Source organism: Bos mutus, chromosome 20, assembly GCF_027580195.1.
Source record: "Bos mutus isolate GX-2022 chromosome 20, NWIPB_WYAK_1.1, whole genome shotgun sequence".
NCBI lineage: Eukaryota > Metazoa > Chordata > Mammalia > Artiodactyla > Bovidae > Bos > Bos mutus.
In genome coordinates this window covers 1899606-1916618 of record NC_091636.1, presented here as the reverse complement: position 1 = coordinate 1916618, position 17013 = coordinate 1899606, and the positions used below count along the sequence as shown (strand labels likewise).

Below are 17013 nucleotides of genomic sequence, written 5' to 3'. Positions count from 1 at the left end.
TTTAAGTCTTTGTCTGAGGTTGCCCAGCATGGAAACAGGTATATCTGAAATGAAGCCAGGGGATTGTCCTGCTGGTCCAGTGGTTAAGACTTCACGCTCGCACAGCAGGGGCCCGGCTTCAGTCCCTGGTCAGGGAACTAGCGCCCACGTGCCGCACCTAAAGATCCTGTGTGTTGCAGCCAAGGCCTGCTGCCGCCAAATAAACAGATGAAGAAGAAGATGAAAGAAAGAAAGAAACGAAGCCCAGGTCTTCCCAGTGGTACTCCTTTCTCAGTTCTGGATCCCAACTCACTGACTCAGAGGATCCACTTGTAATAACTATAAGGGGCAGCTAAAGAAGCTCAACTTTACGCTCTTGAGAGAAACTGAGCCGTGGTTGGAAAGCGTTGAAAGGTCATGTTCCTTCCCCTTCACTGATGTGGGAGATTGTCTATATTTTAGGTGAACCGTCAAATTCGATTTTTCATCTGCAAAGACCCACCCAAGCAGGAATGTGGTTTAAATATATGGATGCCAGGGATTTCAATGGAAACATACTTGGGTGTCTAAGTTCCCTTCATCGCTCCTCCTACTGGGCTGGGGTAGATGGGGCCCAGTGGGGAATTACCAGCCTGTAGCTCTTTCTGCCTCTTTAGTCCCCAGAGCTGGGCTTCCTTGTTTACTTATTTAGAGCCCAGCAGAGGAAGTGGTAAAGGAAACTTGCTGAGTCGTTTTCTGAGAAGAGACCATATTTGTTCGCAGAGGAAGCTGTTGCTTTCTGGGATCTGGCTACAACAGAAAGGACAGCGGCTCCAACAAGACTTTTCCAGAGGGTACCCGGGAGTTGGAAGAGCTGAAGACACCTCCAGACTCTGGATTTGGGGTTCTCTGTCCATGGGTGCAGCGCCTGTGCTCAGCTGGTGAGCTTCATCCTGAGCGAGCAGCCATGGCATTCAAGAACGTGCCCTTTCGCTCTGAGGTCCTGAGTTGGGACCCTAACACCCTTGCAGACTATTTCAAAAAGGTGAGCCTCGCTCTTTAGTGGCTGGGGGGCTGGGCAGAGTCTTGAAGAGGGAGTGCAGGCAGAATGCGAGAGGCGTGAAAGACAGCAGTGGAGCTTCCAGCCTTGTGCAGTCTCTCTGGTTGATGGAGCAACACTGAGCTCTCTGGCAATACATTCTGGGGAGAAGGGAAGCCCTCAAAGGGCAAGTACCTACTACATGCTAGGATTTGAGTTTGTCCTCTTCAGGCACGGTCGCATCTAACTCACTCCAGGTTCGCTGTCCTGCTGGTTCAGCTGCAAAATAAGCTCGAGGAAGCTAACTGGACCCAAACCCCAGGGACTGCATATGATGGAGGCAAGATTCCGGTCACACCTGTCCAGTTTCAGAGTCCATGCCCTGAGACTCAGAACTGCTATAACTGCTAGTGAGATCAAGGCTTCTTGCTCGAAAGGGAAACATGGAGTCTCGCGGGGTAGGAGAGAGGAAAGGAAGGGTGGAAGACTGTGATGAACGATGCTGGAGATGGTGTCTGAGCAAGTCACTGCTTGTGACTTTGAAAGAGAGCTGTTCAACCACTTACCTAGAACAGAGTCTCATGGGAACTTCACGAGGGTCTTATGATGCAGGCTGGGAAATGACATGAGCCTCAGGCCTTCAGACACCGAGGCCCCTGAAAACGAAAAGATTTGCCGGAAGGGTCAGGGGCCAAGCTTGTGGCAGAGCTGAGACCAGAGTGTTGCTGTCCTGCCTTCTAGTCTTGAAGGAGCTCAAGGATCCTTGTGTTTGGTCATCTGCCGGTGGGGCCATGGCTCACAGGCTTGCTCGGGCAGATCCCAAGTCATGTGACCCTCTATGACTGTCCAAGGGATATGATGTCTCGTGAGGGACCACTGAGCTCTTAACATTCCCATTTCTGGAGGCTGGCATCCAATTCAGTGGATACTCCAGATTATCATGAAGATATGGTTCTAAGTCATGAGCTTAGAGGTTTTCTAAGTCAACTTACTATTTTTCCTGGTATGGGGTAGACTCCCTGTAACACATACCCAAACCTGGGGTCTACATGGTACCAAAGTATTTAGTGTCATAACTATTCTCCTCTAAGAAAAATGTGAAAATGTTGAATTGGGTGTGGCATGATAGAGGCACAACCCACAGATCCTGTTATTTGCTGCTTGTTGGGCATCTCGTTTCTGTTATTTTTCCCTCACTGGAAGTCATAATACACTTAGGTTTCAGCACAGTGGGTGCAAAGATTGTTGAGATAGCTGACTTTTGAAAGAGTCAAAAGTATTTATTCTAAATACTTTTCTTAAATGTAGACCAAATAACTGAGGGCCACAGTGAGATTTACTAAGATGCTATGAAGTGGCATATTAGATCAATAAAGAAAAGAGGAAAGAATTGAGAATTAGCAAGGGCACTCCTGGGGACAGGCTGATGGGCCAGAGGCCTAGTCTCCAATCTGGGAAAGAGAATTGCACAACCCAGGTCAGCAACTGAAGAATCCAAGGGTAAAATTCCGTTCAGGACAGGAGATGGCCTACAGGTCAGGATGATTCACATAGATGCTCTCTGCCTCAGTTGGGGGAAGAGAGAATTTTCTTACAGACCTTAGACTCCAGATCATGTCCACAGAAACTGAGCAGGTTCCCTTCCCAGCATGAAGGCAGGAACGAGGAGACTGAAGGGTGTTTGTGATCTAGGAAGTTCTAGCCCTTCTACAGACCCAGAGAGACACCCTTCAAATACTGAGCGTCTCACTTCCCCCAGAGAGAAAACGCTAGGTGAACTGACCATGGAGTCATCTGGGGTTGGATCTTGGTTACCAAAGTCCTACTGGCAGATGCAATTTCTCTTTCTTTTTTTTAAATCAAGGAGTGTGTCACGTTTCTGATTTAGGCATGCCGTTTTCTTTTTCTTCCTTTTAACTTGTTTTTGTCTCTTTATTTGACTGTGCTGGGTTTTAGTCGTGGCGTGCAGCATCTGCGCTGTGACATGCTGGATCTCTCAGTTGTGGCGTGAACCCCAGCCCCCTATATGTGGAGTCAGCCACTGGACCCCCAGGGAAATCCCAGCAGGTTTACTTTCTAACGAAGTGCTGGGGCCAGGTCCCCCTTGGAGGCACCTCTCCAACCAGCTCTGGAGTCAGCCACACCTTGGCTTGAATCCTGACTCTGCCACCCGCTAGCTGGCTGACCCTCCCTTAGTTACTATACCTCTCTGTGCCTCGGCTTCCTCGTGGGTAAAACAGAGATACTAATAGTGACTAGCTCATGGGATTATCGGGATAAATAGAGGAGATATATGTGTGAGGCCTCCAGCAGAGATGGGGGCCGAGTCATGTTCGAGCTTCCCTTTCTCCTACTCTATTCACTGGACGCAGCCTGGGGACTCCATGCAGACCAGCGGGCTTTTGTGTCTTACTATCTCACACACGTGCAGCTCATCCTCTGTCCAGAACTTAAGCCCTCGAGGATTGAGGTCATGTTTTCTATTTCTTTAAGTCCTCTAATTTCTTTTGACTTAACATAAAGGGATCCTTGGACCATGCAATGGAGAAGACTCTGGATCGGAGCCATGAGTTCTAATTGTAGCTGTGTCCCCAGTTCACTGTGTGACCTTCAGCCAGTCCCTTCCCCTCTCTGGGCCTTAGTTGTCCTGTCCTCAACACCAGGTACCTGCTCAGAGCAGTGCCAACCAGAGCTTGTCACTCATAAGAATTATCTGGGTATATGCTAAAATGGCACCCCACTCCAGTACTCTTGCTTGGAAAATCCCATGGACGGAGGAGCCTGGTAGGCTGCAGTCCATGGGGTCGCTAAGAGTGGGACACGACTGAGTGACTTCACTTTCACTTTTCACTTTCATGCATTGGAGGAGGAAATGGCAACCCACTCCAGTATTCTTTCCTGGAGAATCCCAGGGATGGGGGAGCCTGGTGGGCTGCCGTCTATGGGGTCGCACAGAGTTGGACACGACTGAAGTGACTTAGCAGCAGTAACAGTAGCATGCTAAAAAGACAGGTCTTCCCTGGGAGCTCAGTTGGTAAAGGATCTGCCTGCAATGAAGGAGACATGGGTTTGATCCCTGGGTCAGGAAGATTCCCTGGAGAAGGAAATCCCCTAGATTTTCCAGTATTCTTGCCTGGAAAATCCCATGGACAGAGGAGCCTGATGAGCTACAGTTCATAGAGTCACAAAGAGTAGGATACTACTGAAGCGACCGAGCACACATGCATGCTAAAAGGTCTTACTCCCAGGCCTAGATATCACTGACTCAGAATCAAACTTCCAGGCAGGCCCCAGTCTGCAGGACTGTCTGTCTATCTGGAGTCCAAGTCAGAACTCTGCAAAATCAGAGATTCAGCTGATAACGCTGATGGTGAAATTGATGAATTAAAGGCAGTTGAATATTCCAAGAACAATTTCACCCATTTGCAACATGGATAAAAGGGATGTTTGGGGCTGTGCAGAAGCTGGTTTCTTCCCAAGGACCACTAAATCATTTTTTCCGAGCTTTCTAATATTCACCCTACTCTGTCACACCATGAGGTTCACAACAATTGCACTCACTCTTTCAATTTCTTGGCCATAAGAAAAGGTTATAATTTTAAGTTTGCACCAAAAGAAGGCCTCCACAAACTGTGAAATCCATACTTGTGAGGAGAAGCTGAGATTCTCAAGGACAAACATTTTACCTTAAATTCTCTAGCTAGAAACCTCAAATTTAGAGATATTTCAAAGGTAAATGCTTACACTGTTGAGGACTAGGTCAAACAGACACCTGCTTCAACTGTCAGTTGATGTGACTCTAGGAAAGCAACAGGTTCTAAAAATGATCATTCCCGTTGAGGCTGTAAGTCTATTCTGAGACTCTAACTTCGACTATTTAAAATAGAAGAAAAAATTTTATGCAAAAGAGTATCTATGATGTTTTTCGATCTTGTAGGTTAAGCTGCACTTAGGTCTGTTGTCTGTTCACCTACCGTTTGTAAGTTTTACTGTTAGTAACTAAAAGGAGAACATTCCTGATAGAGATATTAAAGCCTTGCTCCGAAGCCCAGTTGCCACCTCTGTCACCTGCCTATCCATAGAACCTTATATAAGTTACTTGACTCTTTGTGCCTTTGACTCTCCATTTGAAAAATGTGAAGCTTAAATGATTAAAATTGGTTTAAACACTTAGAATGGTGCCTATCATATGGCAAGTATTCCGTAATTATTAGAAGTTTCAATTATCATTGTTACAGCAGTAGTTTGGGGGAAATAACTAAATGTTCAGCAATAGAGCAAATTAAAATAATGTCCAAAATCACTTTGTAATAAGATGAGTCAGTGCTTTTATTTTTCAAGAGAAAAAACAAGACAAGGAGATTGAATATGAATGATAACATTGATTATGTTTAGAAAGATGCTTTGGAAAAACCACTGAAGGAGACACATTGCCATGTTCACCAAGGTTGTCTTTGGGTGACCAGATGATGGCTACTATTTGTTTTCTTCTTTCGACTCTTTTCTGTTTGCTGGAGGAGTGTATGGCCAGCCTCCAGCCCTAGCAGCATTCTTTCTGTAGGGGTTGGCCTCAAAGCCTTCAACAGGCAATTTCTCCATTTTAAAAGTCCCAAGGGGTTAGTTAGTGAAAGCAGGGCTGATGTAAGGATAGGGCCCTCTGATAGACAGGGAGGGGAGCGGGGAGCCTGGCTAGCCACAAGTACCACAAATTGCTGAGCTCCTGGGGCAGGCAAGGAAGGGGAACCAATGGCATGAACCTGACTTCACTGACAGCACCTCCTCTGCTCTTTTTCAGCTAAACTACAAGGACTGTGAAAAGGTTGTGAGGAAATATGACATCGATGGGCCACGGTTTCTGGTGAGTGCTGGCTGCTAGTTCAACACCTTATGACCAAAACTATTCTGTAACTTTAACCAATGGCTGCACAGCCAACTGGTCTACCCTGTCTCTGCGGCTGCTCAGGGGCAATGCCTGTCTTCAGGATCCCATACAACCCAAGGCCTTCTTCAGGGTTTTGTATGAGGACCTCTCCCATCACCTCTCAGGATCCTCCTATGTAGAATACCTCCCAGATCTTTCACTGACACTAAGGTACATTCTGAAGTCAAAGTGTAAGTAGGAATCAAATTACAGTTAACACACACACATACGCCTCTTGAAAATCTATTCAAATAGCACTCATACTCTGAGAAGTTCAAGGGGGAAAAGAGCCACATGGGAGAATGCAAGATTCTCTTTTCTTATTTGCCACTCTAGGGAACATACTCACTGACTAGAATAAAGGGTAGAATCACCCTCCTTATTTCAATTATGTCCCTCTTTCTCTTTACTAAATTCGCATCATTGGTTTTGTGGCAATTAACACCCATGTGCTATGACTTCCTCTACTCCTTTATATTGCAAAAAGTTTCCAGTGTAATGCTAAGATGCAGCTCTATATTAAGGACTAAGCCATTACAGAGAAGGGGCTGCTGCTCTAATTGGAGTTTGAGCCACTGGGCAGTGGCTGGGGAGGTGGTGTAAGCATTTCCCCTGGAGTGACACTTTTGCCAATGGGTAATGGAGACTCTGACTGCACCGATCCAGCCCTTTTGGTTGTGTTTCTTCATTGTTCAAAAATGAAGCAGGAACAAGCCTTCAAAGGTCTCACAGGGTCAATGTTCCCAATTTGGATTTGGACTCAGTGGATAAGTCAAACTGTTCCCTGGCAAGACCTGGTGAGCAGCCCTGAGGAACCTGGGCTATGAGGCTTCGGGGTGGAAGGGGCCATAGAGGGCACACGCTCTGGTTTTCCGCCCAGTACACCAATCCATTTCCTATATTGCATCTCTGCTACCAACAGCTTCTTGAATTCCTTCACTGATGGCGAGTTCACTACCATACACAGTCATCTATTCCTTTCCGGGCAGTACTTAAGTCTCACACTGAGATCAAACTTATGCTCCCTTTGCTCTCATGTGCCATATAAGACATCTTCGTTCACTGTTCCATGTAAATCATTCAGTCATTCACCCTGCCATTCACTTAACAAGGACTTTCCTGGGCTCCTTTTATATACCAGACCATGCCATGTGCTCGGAATGTAGAGATGATTAAGATGTGATTTCTGCCTCCCAGAAGCTTGTTTTATAGCAGAAAGTTATCTCCAGGAAGGCTCTAACTACACCTGAATTGCAATTAGAGAAACATGTACAGAAATGTGATGTGATTTATTCTGTCACACACCTAGTAACTGGACTAAAGCATACATTTAATTTAATTTAACACTGCTTGAGTTTTGAACAGTGCTACTTCTTTGCACTGGGCTTTAAGCCAATAGACTTTGAGCATTTAATTGTTATTCTTCTTGCAACTTACCGCTAAATCTGAATATTTCATTCTTTTAGCTTTTAGCTAAAAGATGCTTTTAGAACTGAGAACTGAGACTTCTCGGGGCTGAATCAAAAGGGAGTAAGACCTCTTTCTTGAAGATGGTCCTGGTCATAGTCCTGGGTGACCTCTAGTAAGCACATGCCCTCTCTGAACTTCTCCTTGTTCCTTCCTCTGTAATGGACCACACTGGACTGAGTGATAGTGGGTGACAGTCCAGCCCAGCTCTGGGGGGGTGCCCCCATCCCCCTCTTGTGAGCTTCAGGCCTGTTGAGACAGGGTTGTTGCCTTGGTTGAGGAGCTTTGCCTTTTCTACCCCGATATCTGGGACATGCCAGGCCCTCAGAGAATGCTGCTCACTTTCACTACTGTGTGAACAGCAAGAAGTGGAAAAAGGGGCTCAAGGAGCCAGGGGAGTAGGAAGCAGAGCCCAGCCCTGCCCTGGCAGCTTCTGCTAAAACCGCCTTCCATGCCAGATGCTCTGGGTATGATCTGGGCTTTGATCTGAGCTCTGAGCTCTCAGCTATCACCCTTTCCAGCTTTATGATGTCCAGAGCCATTCTGCTTTAAGGGTGAGAATGGAAGGCCCCAGCTGTCCCTGCCCCTCCAGCCCTCCCTTTCTCTCCATCCTCTCCCTTCCTCCATCCTTTCCTCCATCCCTCCCTCCTTCCGTTTCCCTTTCTTCCGTGCAGGAGTGAGCAGCCCCCTGGAATCTGTGCTGCCAGCATTTTGTTTTCCACTGAGAAGTCTGGTGAGGGAACGGGGGTTCCATGCTCCCAAGAGGCTAAAGAAGAGGAGGCCATGTGCTTGGAAGCTGTGTCAGTTAGAACGGTGTGCGGCTGCATGAAAGAGAAACTGAACCACAGTGGCTTAACCAAAGAGGGGCTTATCTTTCTCAAGTGACAAGGAGTCTAGAAGTGGGCACTCAGGGCTGGAGGGACGCTAAAGGAAGTCATCAAGAACTCGGCCTCACCCAGCCAATGGAAGCTCTCTGTGGCTTCTGTCCTAATGGCGATAAGATGGCCACTGCATCTCCAGGCATTACATCTGCATTCCAAGCAGGAGGAAGAGGGGGAAGGCAAAGAGTGAAAAACTCAAAGTGCATGGGGATTGCATTCCCCTGTATTTTCAGGGGTACTTTCCCAAAAGCTTTATTCAGTTAGACTTCAGATTATATCTCACCGGCCACAATCGAGTCCTGTGACCTTGGTCACATTCAAGAGAATTCAGTGTGTTAAATATTTTGAACTGGAAACATTTACTGCCTTGAACAAAATCCAGACCCCATCAGTAAGGGAGCAAGAGAGTGGATATTGGGTAGGCAAGCAACAGTGTCTGCTACAAACACCTCTCCAGGCCGGGTCCAGTTCTCAGCTTTTCTTGCTCTCTTGTCCCTCTTAAGAACGTGCTCAGAACATAATCATATTCCTGTAAAGCCACTAGTCTAACTCCAAGTCATTGCACAAGTAACTCAGAGTTTCCAGACATTGCTGAAGGTCTTTGAAGAAGGTAGAGGAGGGGGTTTTACACTGTTACATCACATAGAAAAATTCTCCAAACATCGTGTTTGTGCGTGCTCAGCTGCTCAGTCATGTCTGATTCTTTGTGACCCCATGGTCTGTAGCCTGCTGGGCTCCTCTGTCCGTGGGATTCTCCAGGTAAGAATACTGGAGTTGGTAGCCATTTCTTCCTACAGGGGATCTTCCCAACCCAGGGATGAAACCTGCATCTCCTGGATTGCAGGCAGATTCTCTGCAGCTTGAGCCATCGGGGAAGCCCAAACATGTTTACCATCTTCCATCTTTCCTCCCAATTCCTATCCCTGTTTCAAAGGCTTTCTCTGTGTTTCTGGCCACACTCACATGCTTACCTTTTCCTTCACCTGCTTTCTGAAATTCCCTCAGCTTATGTCTTTGACTCAGAAGAAGAGAAGGCAATGGCCCACCACCTAGTTCTCAGCGTGCATCCCTCTGGCCACTCCCAGCAAGCCCTCCAATCCTCATGCCACACTGCTAACATGAGTGTTTGTATCTTCCCTAAGAAGGGAGTGGTTCCAGGGAAATAGATGCCATGGCTCAGTGATGCTAAAAAAAAGAAGTTAAGAAGTTTGATGAAAGTCTTGATTGTCTCAGGACTCTTGCCAAAGCCTCCTTCCTAGCCCTGTCGCAAGATCTGATATGGGGGCTGGATCAGACTCTGTTCCTAAGAACTGAAGTGGATGAGGCCATAGCACATTTTAAGAGGCCCCAGCCCCAGTGCCAGCTGGGCTTAATGGGAAGTTTGCCCAGCTCATCTCAGAAGGCAGCCAAAATCCTGCCAGGCAGCTCCCAGCTCAGAGCGGAAGAAGCAAAGACACTAACTAACCTCCAACAGCCAGCCAGACCCCAGCTGCTCCGCCCCAGGACAGAAATTGCTCACCTAAACCCCATTCATCGCTCTCAAAAGGTCTGTCAAGCACTGGGCCAAGCACAGGACACACTTCATCTCATTCAGTCCTCACGGCCCCTGACACGGAGCTGTTCATATTATCAAGATTCCCATTATACAGAGAAGGAAACTGAGGCCTAGAGAGATTAAGTGTCTGTCCCAAGTCAGGGAACTGCTAAGTGAGGGAACCAAGATTCTACACCAGCCTGTCCGACTCCAGTGCTCCCACCCTGACTGCTGGGCCTCTGGCCTCAATTAGACGGTTAAAGAGGCCCTTCTTTGCCTCAGCTTTGTTCTATGGAGCATGTGCCCACCCTCTTTGCTTCCCTCTTCTCTCTCCCTCCCCTCCTCTCTTCCAACACAGGCCACTAGGGCTCCAAAGGGCTTAGACATGGTAGGAGGAAGCTCGCAGGAAGGAAATAGCCCACAAAAGCCAGAGAGCAGGGTCCTAGCCCCAGCTCCATCGCCTACAAGCTGAAATCCCCTTACACCCCCAGGCCCCACTTTCTCACTAAAATGAGACAACGCTGACAGTTTCTACATCACAGGGCTGATGCGAGGATTAATCAAGGTGCTGTAAGGAGGCAGAGTCAGTTCTTTACAAACATGAGCCTCTTTCTCCTTTCCCCTCTCGGTTCTCTCAGGACAGCCTCTTTATTGCTTCCTCGCATCTAGAGAATCCTACCAACACCTCAGGTGAAGGAGGCAGCTGGGCTGTGATGAGGCCGCAGAGCACGGACCCCCTCTCCAGGCCGGCTGCTCACAGCCGTTTCACAGCAGCCGAGGGCCTGAGGTCTGGGGTGGGAGGCTAGGAAAGCTGTTACAGCTTGGCCAAGTCCACATAAAATCCGAGTTTCGGGCTCCCTGTGACCTGATGTGGCCGTCCCGGGCCCGTGGGCTCCAGTGCTCCGTCTAGAAGCTGCCTGCTCGGTCAGGTGGATGCGGCCTCCTTTTCCGCGGGCTGCAGTCCCGCTGTCCCCTGTCATTTCACACCTGACTCTGCTCACCTGGCCTGGAGCCCCTCCTGCTGGTTGTAACTACCACTGTCTCCATTTCAGAACCTGGCAGAGAACGACATCCAGAAGTTCCCTAAGCTCCGCGTGCCGTGAGTACTGACCCGATGACTGGGGCGGGATGGGGAGTAGACCCGGGAAGCTGAGCTACTTTTCTGTCACTGTCAGCTTAAAATAGGAAAGCAATCAGGAAGAGAGAAGGCAAGAGCAGTGTTCGGGGAAGAGAAGTTACATAATGTGTTGAGAAAAAGAAGCAACAGTTCTAGTCGAGCTGGTATTTGGCTGCTCTTGCCAAAGATCAGCCTGATTCTGGACCATGTTCTCATTTCCTCTCTCCGCAGTGGGGTGGGTTGGCCTTTGAAAATAGCACCAGAATCAAGAGATCTGAGATGTCATCATGGTTTTCACCACCAACTCAGTAATTGCTTCAGTTTTTTGGACCTCGGTAAAATGAGAGCATTGGACCAGATGAGTCTGGCAATGGACTCCATTTGGTCTGTCAATAATGACCATTTTGGGTGGCTGCCACGGGCATCGTGTTGAGAAGGATTCTGAGGAGAAGGGGGCTGTTTCTGAGGTCTGATGTGGGTGCTAACACGCGAAGTTGCAGTGTGCATATTGGGCCCTGCTTTCTGTCCTTCTAGGAGAAGGCGATGGCACCCCACTCCAGTACTCTCGCCTGGAAAATCCCATGGATGGAGGAGCCTGGTGGGCTACAGTCCATGGGGTCGCTAAGAGTCGGACACGACTGAGCGACTTCACTTTCCCTTTTCACTTTCATGCATTGGAGAAGGAAATGGCAACCCACTCCAGTATTCTTGCCTGGAGAATCCCAGGGATGGGGGAGCCTGGTGGGCTGCCATCTGTGGGGTCGCACAGAATCGGACATGACTGAAGCGACTTAGCAGCAGCAGCAGCAGCAGAAGTCTCACACTCAGATGCTTGCAGGAGCCAGGTAGAAATGTGTGAAATGGGCCAGGCTGAAAAATACAAAGTCCAATCATTTATCAGCTTTGAATAAAGCTTGAACATGGAGAAATATTTTTCTTCTGTAAGAAAGACGATACGGTCTTAGTTGCAGCACTCGGGATCTTTCTTGCATCAGGTGGGATATTTCACTGTGGTGCGTGGATTCCCTAGATGTGGTGCATGGGCTCAGTTGTTGCAGTGTATGGACTTGGTTGCCCCGAGGCATTTGGGATCCCCGATCAGGGATCAAACTTGCCTCCCCTGCATTGCAAGACAGATTCTTAACCACTGTACCTCCAGGGAAGTCTCAATGCCCAATCTTTGAATTTTCAAGTAGCTAGAAATATAAGTTTTATGCAATATATCTCAATTTTTAAATGTTGCTCAAAAATTTTTTAATATTGTGAATGCCAAAGTTAGCACCCTTATGGGCTAGATTTAGTGTGGGGGCCCCTAGTCTGAGATCTCCACTCCAGACACCCTCTGGGGTCCTTTCTCTTGCTCTAAACGTCTTAGGGCTCACAACGATGAAAGGGAAGTAGGTCAATGAAATAGGAGGTGAAAAGTTTCGTGACTAGATAGAGCTGCCAGAGTAGCTCAAATAAGAAAAATATGACTCTCAGATTTCCCTCATCTGGAAGGGTGAAGAAAAAGAAGGGAATAAGGATTTGCCTTTGGTACTGCCTGTCTCCAGGGGCCACTATTGTTGAAGAATAATTGATCTTAAGAGTTTTTTTCCTAGTCCAAAATGGCTGTTTAAATCTAAGTTAAATTAAAAATTCAGGGACTTCCCTGGTGGTCCAGTGATCTAACACTCCATGCTCCCAATACAGAGGGCCTGGGTTCAATCCCTGGTCAGGGGACGAGATCCTGTATGCTACAACCAAGGGTTCCCATGCTGCATGTAAAAATCCTACCTGCCACACTAAAAGATCTCACATGCCAAAACTATGAACCAGTCCAGCCAAATAACTAAAAATAAAGATTCAAAAAATAATAAAACATTCAGCCCCTCAGAGGCACTAGCCACATTTCAAGGGCTCAATAGCTAGATACAGTGGTGACGATTATATTGGACATTATAGATGGGATGCCCTAGAAAAAGGCCGCAATTCTAGGTCAAGGAGAGAACTTAGCATATAGCAGTGAGAACTGGTGGCTGGTGGGCCAGAGTCAGCCTGTAGACACGTTAAGCTGGATCCACACAGTGTTTTAAAATCAAGAAGTGGCATCAGGAAAGACTTTGGGGAAGCAGGGAACCTAACTTGGATCTTGAAATATATTGAGAGTGGTCAGATGAAAAACGATTGAAAGACATTCTAGAAATGGGGACTATATTGGGAAGGCATGACACCAGTGTGTTTATTGGAACTGCAAGTAGGTCAGAGCAGTTGAGGCGTACGAGGGGGAGTAAGCAGTAAAAAGACCACAGCAACTGGTTACAATTGTGAAGGATGCTTTGAGCTGTTATGAGTCTGAGAGTGTTGGTGAAGTGAGTTCACCAGGGGGAACACTGAGGTAAAACCCTGCATGTTGATTCTCTCCAGGGTGTGTAAAAGATGATGGAGAGGAGGGCTCAGTTGGAGGCATGGAGCCTGGTTAGGAATGACAGCTATGGTCATTCCTATGAGACGGCAGCTTCTCCCAGGGCTGTGGCTAGGAAGATGCTGGGAGGAGGGGATTCAATCAGGGCAGTAGAAGGAGGGGGATGAGGAAGGCACTTTCAACTGGGTGGATCATTTTTTCAGTCTTAAGGCCAAGCTGAGCTGATGTCTGCAGTTCAACGTGAGGTGGAGGTGGGATATTTCTTCAGTTATTTAAAAACTAAAACAACAACTTGGCCTGCAGTAAGAATCCCCCTCCAGTGGCTTTTCCCCCCAAGGCAAGGCACGAGGGCTGTCCACGGAGCCTGAAAGGCAAACTGGTGGGGAAGGCATCCGGGGAAGCCTTGATCAGGTGATTCTGAGTGTGACCATTGGTATGAAAAGTACCAATTTTCAGTTATATCTCTGTGAGCTCTGTGCCTGGGATGAGTCCTAGAGTACTCTGAGTTTCTAAGTGTATAAAATGAAGGAATGGGTTACATGAACTCCATGAGCACATTCTTTTAAAAGATATTATTTCAGATCTGAACAGGCAAACAGGAGAGCTTAGGGAGTAAAATGCAAGCTCTGAGATCAGACTAGCTGAGACCCAATTCTCCCGTTCATTAGCTATGAGCCTGTGGACAAGTTATCAGAGTTCCCCGAGCCTCAGCTTCCTCATCTGTAAAATGGGGACAATAACAGACCCTGTCTCAAAGGACCAGTGAGAGAGAAGAAATAACGGAGATATAATAAAATGTACTGAAGAGGCATTAACTATTCCGGCCATTTTATGCAAAATCCCAATGAGCACCATTTCAGGTTTTTACTAATGATTTTATCCTACTAACTGGGGAGGATGAAAGCATACAAAGGCATGGGCTTTGGAGCAAGGCAAAGCCAGGTTCTAAAGCAGGCTCTGCCTCCTCCCAGCTGTGGGACTCAGGCAAGCCATCTCAAGTCTGAGCCTCAGGTTCCTCGTCTAGAGGAGAGGAAGGAAGCAACTCAGAGAGGGCAGTGTATATGGGTACGTGGGTAAGTGGGAGGCAGCCCACATAAGCTGCCTGTGTGTATAGATATTTGGGGCTCATTTGTTCCATTCCTTTGTACACGGGTCCATTAGCCCTAGCCCATTTCCCTAAAGGGCTATAGAAAAGAAATTGTTTATGTACAGTAGACCAAAACAAGATTACACTCCTCTGAATATCTCAATTTCCTTAAATTTGCTTTAAAAAGTCAGTACTAAATGGATTTTGTAAGAAGGCAGTTTCTGGTGGGAGAGTGTTCTCAGGCCTAGTTTCTCCCAGAGACCTCACAGACAATGTGATGGAGGAGAGTTTTAAAATAAAACAATTAACATCCTTTTAGAGGACTGAGCCTAGCACCTATGGTAGAGCTGAGCATGATCTGGTTAAATCGATAGAATACAAGAGAAAATCTTCTGATGATCATCTGGAGTCTTTTTTTTTTAATGTTGTAAATTTTTGTTGCTCTTTTTGCACTGGGTCTTCGTGGTTGCTTGAGGGCTTTCTTTAATCATGCTGAGCGGGGGTAGGGGGGGTACCCTCTAGTTGCAGTGTGTGGGCCTCACTTTCTGTGGCTTCTCTTGTTGCAGAGCACAGGCTCTAGGGTGCAAGGGCTCAGTAGTTAATAGTGCCTGAGATTAAGTTGCCCACAGCATGTGGGATCCTCCCAGAGCAGGGGTTGAACCCATGTCCCCTACATTGGCAGGCAGACTCTTATCCAATGTACCACCAGGGAAGTCCAATGCTATAAATTTTATGTTTAAAATAATACAGTGTAACTTAAAAAAAATAGAAGAAGAGGGCAGGGATGTGGTGGTAATGTAGGTAACAGATAGGTATTGGATGATTCTCTTTATAACATCAATGATCACTGTTCCCATCATCCATAGTGGAATTAGGATGGAAAAAAGCTAAGATCCAGTTAGAGAGACAAGGCAGGTGCCTGTTGATTTGTCTGTCTTCTGAAAAGGCGTCGTCTCCTAACCTCAGAGACAGCTCCCTGTCTCATCTGCTCAGCGCCTACCTAAGATACAAAGCATGGCGGGCAGGATGGAGGGAGGGTGCAGAGCTGAACTCAGCACTGTGTTCATGACACATGCTCGACTCCCAGCAGACTGGGGACAATGCCAGGTGCCTCTCCGATATGCCTCTCCTCTCCCGCTCATTGGCCAAAGCCCTGTCCAGGGGCCCCGTCCTCCCTACACGGAAAGTGCCTCCACCCCACTGACTGCCGCTCCTCCTCCTCAGTGGGAGCCCAGAGCGCTTAACTTCCGCTCAGCTCCAAGTGAAAAACCCGCGTGGGGCCTTTGACAAACACCTCCCCCAGCGCCCTGCTGTCCTTGCTAGTAAAACAGGATAGCTTTTCCTGGCTACTGTACAAAATGACTGGAGCACAAGTAACATAAGACTTGTAAATCTGTCAGGGGAGGGCATGACTGAGAAGTGGGAGACCCTCAGATTCTTGCTTCCCGCTCATGACTGAGAAGTGGGAGACCCTCAGATTCTTGCTTCCTGCTCATGTGTCCTGATTGCCCCTGGAGGCCTGAGTCTTGAGACCGATGTCCTGGCTTCTCCCTGTCTCCTCAGGTGACAGGACAGAATTTTGGAAGGTTTGACTCTTGGTTCACAGAAGACTTGCCTTTAAGGAGGAATTTTGTTCCTTTAAAGGAAGGTGAAATGCAAGTGAAAGCCAGATCGGGTGTGAGAACGTGGGCTGGGAGGTGGGACAGGGGTCGGGGTGGTGTCAGAGAGCAGGGAGGGAGTGAGGGGTGGAGGAGGGCCTCCGGGTGAGGGGCAGGCCAGTGTGCCTCTGAAACTGGGGTCAAGGTCCCCGTCCCCCCAAGCCCTCTAGGAGACAGGGAAGCTCATCTACAGCTCACATTATGCGAAATTTGGCAAGAAAAACATTTCAGCTGTGCATGAGACATACAATCACACAGGCAACAAGACAGAGTGTTCGGGAAATAACATTGACTCTTACTCGCACTGTGGGCTCTTACACTTTCCATTCTGTTCTGTCTTCTTCCTCCCTTCCTCCCTGCCTGCCTTTCTTTCCCAGTTTCCTTCTTACTTCTGTGTGGCCAGCAAAGTTGATTTCAAGACGCACTTGTGAGCCTCCACCCCCATTGGCAGAACACAGGGACCGTGGAAAGGGAGCCGCACGTGTCCTGGGAGAGCCCTGCAGGGGCCACAACAGGACAGAGACCCTGAGTTCTGCTTCTGCTCCCTCACCTCACTCCGCTTCCTCCATTTTTATTCTTTTAAAAACAAGTCCAAGAAGACCAGATCACAGGAGTGATTGCACAAGCTTTCAGCCCATAGGACCCACCCATGTCTCTGGGGCGCTTGTTGCGACTGCATCCGGTGGCTCCCAGCCTCTCCTGGATGCTCTGATGGGTTAAGTCTCCAGTGGGCCTGGTCATCAGTGTTTGTGGCTATGGTCAAGCCAGTCAGGGATTCTCCAGCTAGGGCCAACCCTCCTGTTTCGCTGATGAGGAAAGGAGGACTACAGAGGGCAATACCCGGCCTGAGGTCAGGCTGTGGGCACTGTCCGTGGGCAGGAGGCTGCAGTCACACTCAGCAGGACCCCCCTCCCAACCTCTGTACCATCCAGCATGACTGGAGGAGG

General features: G+C 48.0%; 1 protein-coding gene across 3 annotated transcripts in view; it reads left to right on the top strand.

The window, feature by feature from the left end:
• Positions 1-671: 671 nt before the first annotated feature.
• The window catches only part of LCP2 (lymphocyte cytosolic protein 2), a 47516-nt gene continuing 31174 nt past the window's right edge, over positions 672-17013 (top strand). The window contains exons 1-3 of one of the 3 annotated variants that reach the window (XM_070357392.1): positions 672-1003; positions 5793-5855; positions 10853-10899. In XM_070357392.1, the coding sequence (XP_070213493.1) occupies positions 926-1003; positions 5793-5855; positions 10853-10899 (188 nt within the window). In that variant the 5' untranslated portion in view covers positions 672-925. Of the gene's footprint in view, positions 1004-5792; positions 5856-10852; positions 10900-10992; positions 11763-17013 lie in introns of those variants that run through there. The other 2 variants (XM_070357391.1, XM_070357394.1) reach the window with 2 other exon arrangements.